Below are 7951 nucleotides of genomic sequence, written 5' to 3' on the forward strand. Positions count from 1 at the left end.
CCTTTTCAGTGAATAACAAACAAATATAAAGTGATCGTTACTTACAAACCCTAAGCAGAACGGCAAGCCTAGATAGAGACTAATGCTATTCATGGCAGTTTAATAGCTGACATACAAACAAGGTCACCCCCAATACAAGTCACTCAATACTCGTGTTTTATTTTCACTTCAACATTTTATTAATTACGTCAGTTTAAGTGCATGTTTTCCCTCAGCATTTCCTATAGTCTTTCCTGTTTTCCCTCTCAGTGTTTCCTGTACACTTTCCTGAGGTCCCTCCTCGAGATGACATGACAGCCTAACCCATGGCCATCTCCACAATACCTTTTTGGGTTGATAACCCCCCTCTGCCCCAGGGGCACTTAAACAATACAGACGAGACTCATTTTCCCCTCCCTCACAAGACTACTGACTCCCGTTGCAGAGTAGGATCAGATCATAGAAGGACATCCTCATCCCTGGGAAAAGCCCAGCCCAGCCCAGGGCTCGACACTGCAGAGTCTCAACATTCCATTGCTGTCACTAGCTCTCCCGCAGTGTCTGATTAGTTCACAGCTGGGAAAAAAAGTTATGTACTCACCCAAATCATCTTTCTCCAAGGTCACTTCCTCCATAATAGAGGGCATCACAAACGAGAAGGTTTTTCTATTGAAGTAATACAGCGTGTAGCCCACAAACATGGCTGTGAAGATGCTGGTCCGGTAGTAGCCGTAAGCAGCCATTTTGATCAGTCGTTGGGAATTGTTTGCTAAGTCAGAAGCACAGGGCACTAATTGGTGGTGGCGGGATTTATACAGCGACTGGTCTCTGTCCCAGTGATTAGATCAAGCACACACAAGGTTGACAAGTTGATAAGACTAATGTCCGATGATGCATAGAGCTTTTAGGTAAAGTATTTTGGATTAAGCAAAGAGATAGGACATTTGCGGCTTGGAGAGCTAACAGGAGAGAGGAAAGGATACAAAAGCAAACGCCACAGTCTAGTCGCTCTTGATGTTTCTCTTGTCTAATTTTCTGATTAGCTAGGTTTTGTAATGAGCTTCTGTTTGCTGTGCTGGCAAAATATTAACTCCAAAAGGTCCAAGAGTGTGACGGAATCATTACCTTGGAGAGAAGAACAAAAAACAGTGAATGCCTGCAGAAACTTTTCGAGTTTGTGAAAAATAAGAATTTGTTAATAATTAGGCAGAATCAATAAAGGTGGCTAGCACAGGTCGAAGGTGGAGTGCAGGCAGGCAGGGTGCGCTCCGGAGCCACAGCGGAGTCACGGTGTTTTAGATTATTTGCAACAATAGCCCGGAATTTGCGGCCGGGATGAGGGTGAACTGGCAGCGTTCACCGTCACTCCGCCGTCAAAACCGACTCCAACGTCGGGATTTGTCGCGTGCTGAAATGTCGAAGTTCAGTCAGTCATTGACAGCTCCGAAATAGGCTGTGCTGTGTCTTCCCCTCCGCCTCCACAGAGCCGGCAATCAGTATAACCATCCAAATCATTGAAACTTGACGAAAATTTCGGCTCCTGCAGTAATACCGCTGGTAAATCCCCCACCAAAGGGATTAGGTGCCACTGGGATTTTGTCAGTGTATTGACTGCTAAACAAAGGTTAAGGGCCTGGAAAACGAATTTTAATTTTGTGCAGTGTTAAATGTGTCCATTTTAATAAAAAATGTAAAAACTTTCAAAACAAAAGTATTCATTTTTTTTTAAAGTTTGTCCATCTTTATTTCAGGATTGCCTTTTCCCCATTTGAGAGCCCCAAATTTTGTTTTGCTCTCGCTGACATTTTTTTTTTTAAAGTTAGAATTTTTAAAGGCTTATTCACTTCCTTGTTCGCTGCCTGAGCGAATTCTGCCTTTTGATTGGCTGCTTAGACAGCCTGTTGACATCACAGCGCGCACGAGGGGATTCCCACTACGTCCATCAATTTGAATTGAGGATCGGAATTGGCTGGGTTTGTTCTCATTGGAACATAGGAGATTGAGAGGAGACCTCATCGAGGTGTACAAAATATTGAGGGGCCTGGACATAGTGGATAGTAAGGGCCTATTTCCATTGGTGGAGGGGTCTATTATGGGAGGGCATAGTTTTAAGGTGGTTGGTGGAAGATTTAGAGGGGATTTGGGGGTGGGGGGGGGACTTCTTTTCGCAGAGGGTTGTGGGGATCTGAAACTCGCTGCCTGGAAGAGTGGTGGATGCAGAAACCCTCACCACCTTTAAAATGGTTGGATGGGCACTTAAAGTGCAGTAACCTGCAGGGTTACGGACCTAGACCTAGAGGTAATTGGGATTAGACTGGATGACCTTCTGTTGGCCGGCGCAGATATAATGGTAAGTACTGCAGGGAATCGAATACGGCCAGGGTGATCTCCTGGACTAATTTCGATCACCCGGATGGGTCGGAGAGGAATTTTCCCAGATTTTTTCTCCCTAAATTGGCCTGGGCTTTTATCTGTTTTTTTTACCTCTCCTAAGAGATCACATGGCTCTGGTTGGGGTGGAGTGTAGATGTTTTCAGTATAAAGGGTGTTGCAGTGGTGTGGGGCAGACTGGTTGGGCTGGGTGCTCTTTGCCTTTCCGTCATTGGTCATAGGTTTATATGTAACCTTTAGGGCTGCTGACCAAGGGCCGTGCGGTTCTTTGTCGGCCGGCATGGACACGATGGGCCGAAATGGCCTCCTTCTGCGCTGTAAATTTCTATTACAAGGAAACGACAGCACAGTGCAATGGAGTGGGATCATTTCAGGGGGTCATTGATTTGACCTCTCTTCTATATCATAAAATGACGCACTTTACAAAACTGCTCAACATCACTTGCACAAGTGATCTCGACGGGTTTAAGAACATAAGAAATAGGAGCAGGATTAGGCCATTTGACCCCTCGGGCCTGCTCCGCCATTCAATAAGATCGTAGTTGATCTGATCTTGGCCTCAACTCCACCTCCCTGCCCGCTCCCCATAACCCTTTAAATAGAGCTGGCAGGGAATAGAGAACACTTCTTTCAATTGGTCCTTGTGAGCTCGACATTAAATGTGTGCAATCTGTCACGTATTCCCCACCTACTCAAAATCATTAAAGGCACAGTGCACTCCTCCACATTTATACAATGCCACACAATTTTCTCCTTTGCCAGCTCCCTTCTTGAAACAATAACTCACGGAATGGTTTCACATGTTGGGGGGGCAGGGGTTATGGAACCTCTGGTACTTTGCCCAAGTGGCGAGCTCTATGAGGAAGCTGGAGAGTGAAAGTCTGCAGCCTATTTAACTGTGGGAGCCATCACGGCAAGCTCGATCTTCTCCTCGCCCACTATCACAGGCTCACCCTCCAGGTCAGATGATCTGGATAGTGAGTGTTAAATGTATCCATTTTAATAAAAATGTTTTAAACTTTCTGTTTTCAATCCTGGCCCATTTATTCCTTAAATAAAAAAAAAGACTTGCATTTCTGTAGCGCCTTTCACAAGCACCAGACATCCCAAAGCACTTTACAGCCAATTAAGTACTTTTCTGAAGTGTTGTCACTGTTGTAATGTGGGAAGTGCAGCTGCCAATTTGCGCACAGCAAGCTCCCACAAACATTAATGTGATAATGACCAGGCAATCTTTCTAAGTGATGTTGAGGGGTAAATATTGGCTCGGACATTGGAGAGAACTCCCCTGCTCTTCCTCAAAATAGCGCCATGGAGTCTTTTATGTCCACCCAAGAGAGCAGAAGGGGCCTCGGTTTAACGGCTCATCTGAAAAAGGGCACTTCCGACAGTGCAGCACTCCCTCAGTACTGCACTGGAGTGTCAGCCGAGATTTACGTGCTCAAGTCTCAGGAGTGGGATTTGAACCCACAATCTTCTGACTCAGGTGGTACCCATTGAGCCACGGCTGGCACTGCTAGGTACAACAGCTTGATTTGTTAGCATCTTATTACCCTGAACACTGTCCCAATTGTCACACACGATTCTGCTGTAGCTGCAGTAATTTGGGCTGTTGTTTCGGTGTAACTTTGACCAGTGAGCTTAGTACAGAATTACTTTGCGTGTAAGCTGCTTAGAGAATTCATCTGGTGTCCAGCCTTTTTGACTTCAAATGTTCCCTTCCCAGAGAGAAACAGGTTTCACTTTGCAGCAACACTTTTCATCCATACATCAAGGAGAGAGTCTGCTACAATTTATATGAGAACATAAGGAAAAGGAGCAGGAGTAGGCCATAAGGCCCCTCAAGCCTGCTCCGCCGTTCAATAAGATCATGGCTGATTCGATCATGGACTCAGCTCCACGTCCCTACCCGCTCCCCATAACCCCTTATCGTTTAAGAAACTGTCTATTTCGGTCTTAAATTTATTCAATGTCCCAGCTTCCACAGCTCTCTGAGGCAGCTAATTCCACAGATTCACAACCCTCAGGAGAAAAAATTTCTCCTCATCTCAGTTCTAAATGGGCAGCCCTTATTCTAAGATCGTGCCCTCTAGTTCTAGTCTCCCTACCAGTAGAAAAATCCTCTCTGCATCCACCTTGTCAAGCCCCCTCATAATCTTATACATTTCTATAAGATCACCGCTCATTCTTCTGAACTCCAATGTGTATAGGCCCAACCTACTCAACCTTTCCTCATAAGACAACCCCCTCATCTCCAGAATCAACCTAGTGAACCTTCTCTGAACTGCCTCCAAAGCAAGTATATCCTTTCGTAAATATGGAAACCAAAACTGCACGCCGTATTTCAGGTGTGGCTTCACCAATACCTTGTATAGCAAGACTTTCCTGTCTTTATACTCCATCCCCTTTACAATAAAGGCCAAGATTCCATTGGCCTTCCTGATCACTTGCTGTACCTGCATACTAACCTTTTATGTTTCATGCACAAATACCCCAGGTCCTGCTGTACTGCAGCACTTTGCAATCTTTTTTCATTTCAATAATAACTTGCTCTTTGATATTTTTCTGTCAAAGTGTATGACCTCACACTTTCCAACATTATACTCCATCTGCCAAATTCTTGCCCACTCACTTAGCCTGTCTATGTCCTCCTGCAGCCTCTTTATGTCCTCCTCACACATTGCCCTTCCTCCCATCTTTGTATCGTCAGCAAACTTGGCTACATTACACTCAGTCCCCTCTTCCAAGTCATTAATATAGATTGTAAATAGTTGGGGTCCCAGCACTGATCCCTGCAGCACCCCGCTCGTTAGTGATTGCCAACCAGAGTGATAGAGAATTTAAACAGGCTGCATTCAGTCAGGCTGTGAAAATTCACAGACCCCAAGTCAAAGCTGCTCCGTGCAACTCAGCATGTTGCATTAAGTCATCAATCAACTTGACATTTTGGGACCTTGGGTAGCGAGCCAATTAAAGGTCAAAAGACTATCAATTGAGCCAATAAGGTCAAAGGCGGCGAGTTTTTCTGTAAATTGAACCAGATACAAGTATAGCCATTTTGGCCATGTGGTCTCAGAAGGACAAAGGCCTGGCTTAAAGCCAGAAGCTTGTTGCTGCTGCCAGAATAAAGTTACATTTGGCCGAAGTTTCGGCCTCAGTTGCTCCTGATTTTTTGGAGCAACTGGTGTACAACGGAGTATCTTAGAAATTCAAATTCTCGGCATTTAGTGTGCTCCAGTTCTAGTCAGTTAGAACAGTTTCACTTTGGAACAGAATTTTTTTTTCAAAAGGGGGCGTGTCCGGCCACTTACGCCTGTTTTCAAAGTTTCGGCAGTGAAAACTTACTCCAAACTAACTTAGAATGGAGTAAGTGAAGATTTTTGTACGCTCGAAAAAAACCTTGTCTACTCTTTAGAAAATCAGGCGCAGGTTACAAATCAGGCGTAGGGAATGGGGGGGTTTAAAAGGGAAGTTTACAAACATTAAACACTTCAGTTTTACAAATAAAGAGCCATCGTCAATAATAAATGATAAAAACATCAATAAATCAAACAATAAATCAAGCAAAAAAAATTAAGAAATTTTTTTTTTTTTTTTTAAATCAATAAATAAAACATTTTCTACTTACCGACTGCAGCACCGGGAGCCCTCCAACAGCATGCTGGGATCCCCCCCCCCCCCCACCCCCACCCCCCGTGTGTCTCTGTCAGTGTCTCCATCTCTCTGTCTGTCAGTGTCTGTGTTTCTGACAGGAGGGGGGGCGGGGGGAAGGAGATGGGGGGGGGGGGGGAAGGAGATGGGGGGGGGGGGAAGGAGATGGGGGGGGGGGAAGGAGATGGGGGGGGGGGGAAGGAGATGGGGGGGGGGGGAAGGAGATGGGGGGGGGGGGAAGGAGATGGGGGGGGGGGGGAAGGAGATGGGGGGGGGGGGGGAAGGAGATGGGGGGGGGGGGGGAAGGAGATGGGGGGGGGGGGAAGGAGATGGGGGGGGGGGGGGAAGGAGATGGGGGGGGGGGAAGGAGATGGGGGGGGGGGGGAAGGAGATGGGGGGGGGGGGAAGGAGATGGGGGGGGGGGGGAAGGAGATGGGGGGGGGGGGAAGGAGATGGGGGGGGGGGAAGGAGATGGGGGGGGGGGGAAGGAGATGGGGGGGGGGGGGAAGGAGATGGGGGGGGGGGGAAGGAGATGGGGGGGGGGGAAGGAGATGGGGGGGGGGGGAAGGAGATGGGGGGGGGGGGAAGGAGATGGGGGGGGGGGGGAAGGAGATGGGGGGGGGGGGAAGGAGATGGGGGGGGGGGGAAGGAGATGGGGGGGGGGGAAGGAGATGGGGGGGGGGGGAAGGAGATGGGGGGGGGGGAAGGAGATGGGGGGGGGGGGAAGGAGATGGGGGGGGGGAAGGAGATGGGGGGGGGGAAGGAGATTGGGGGGGGGGGAAGGAGATTGGGGGGGGGGGAAGGAGATGGGGGGGGGGAAGGAGATGGGGGGGGGGGAAGGAGATGGGGGGGGGGGAGGGAGATGGGGGGGGGGAGGAGATGGGGGGGGGGAGGGAGATGGGGGGGGGGAAGGAGATGGGGGGGGGGGAAGGAGATGGGGGGGGGGAAGGAGATGGGGGGGGGGGGAAGGAGATGGGGGGGGGGGGGAAGGAGATGGGGGGGGGGGGAAGGAGATGGGGGGGGGGGAAGGAGATGGGGGGGGGGGGAAGGAGATGGGGGGGGGGGAAGGAGATGGGGGGGGGGGAAGGAGATGGGGGGGGGGGGGAAGGAGATGGGGGGGGGGGAAGGAGATGGGGGGGGGGGAAGGAGATGGGGGGGGGGGGAAGGAGATGGGGGGGGGGGAAGGAGATGGGGGGGGGGGGAAGGAGATGGGGGGGGGGGAAGGGAGATGGGGGGGGGGAAGGAGATGGGGGGGGGGGAAGGAGATGGGGGGGGGGGAAGGAGATGGGGGGGGGGGAAGGAGATGGGGGGGGGGAAGGAGATGGGGGGGGGGAAGGAGATGGGGGGGGGAAGGAGATGGGGGGGGGGGAAGGAGATGGGGGGGGGGGAAGGAGATGGGGGGGGGGAAGGAGATGGGGGGGGGGAAGGAGATGGGGGGGGGGAAGGAGATGGGGGGGGGGGAAGGAGATGGGGGGGGGGAAGGAGATGGGGGGGGGGAAGGAGATGGGGGGGGGGGAAGGAGATGGGGGGGGGGGAGGGGAAGGAGGTGGGGGGGGGGGAAGGAGATGGGGGGGGGGAAGGAGATGGGGGGGGGGAAGGAGATGGGGGGGGGGAAGGAGATGGGGGGGGGGAAGGAGATGGGGGGGGGGGGAAGGAGGTGGGGGGGGGAAGGAGATGGGGGGGGGGAAGGAGATGGGGGGGGGGAAGGAGATGGGGGGGGGGAAGGAGGAGGGGGGGGGGGAAGGAGGAGGGTGGGGGAAGGAGGAGGTGGGGGGAAGGAGGGGGTGGGGGGAAGGAGGAGGTGGGGGGAAGGAGGAGGTGGGGGGAGAGGAGGAGGGGGGGAGGAGGGGGGAGAGTGGTGGAGAGACGGGGGGCCGAAGAAGGCAGGGGGGGGGGGGGGTGTGAGTGATGTGTGTGTGTGGTGGCCCCG

At 51.4% G+C, this 7951-nt stretch overlaps 1 protein-coding gene across 2 annotated transcripts in view; it reads right to left on the minus strand.

The window, feature by feature from the left end:
* Positions 1-7951, minus strand: part of slc37a4a (solute carrier family 37 member 4a) — a 53439-nt gene that overhangs the window by 28971 nt on the left and 16517 nt on the right. For both annotated transcript variants that reach the window (XM_070894461.1, XM_070894462.1), the window contains exon 2: positions 581-1104. In XM_070894461.1, the coding sequence (XP_070750562.1) occupies positions 581-722 (142 nt within the window). In that variant the 5' untranslated portion in view covers positions 723-1104. The remainder of the gene's footprint in view (positions 1-580; positions 1105-7951) is intronic.

This window comes from Pristiophorus japonicus, chromosome 11 (genome assembly GCF_044704955.1).
Source record: "Pristiophorus japonicus isolate sPriJap1 chromosome 11, sPriJap1.hap1, whole genome shotgun sequence".
Taxonomy (NCBI): Eukaryota; Metazoa; Chordata; class Chondrichthyes; family Pristiophoridae; genus Pristiophorus; species Pristiophorus japonicus.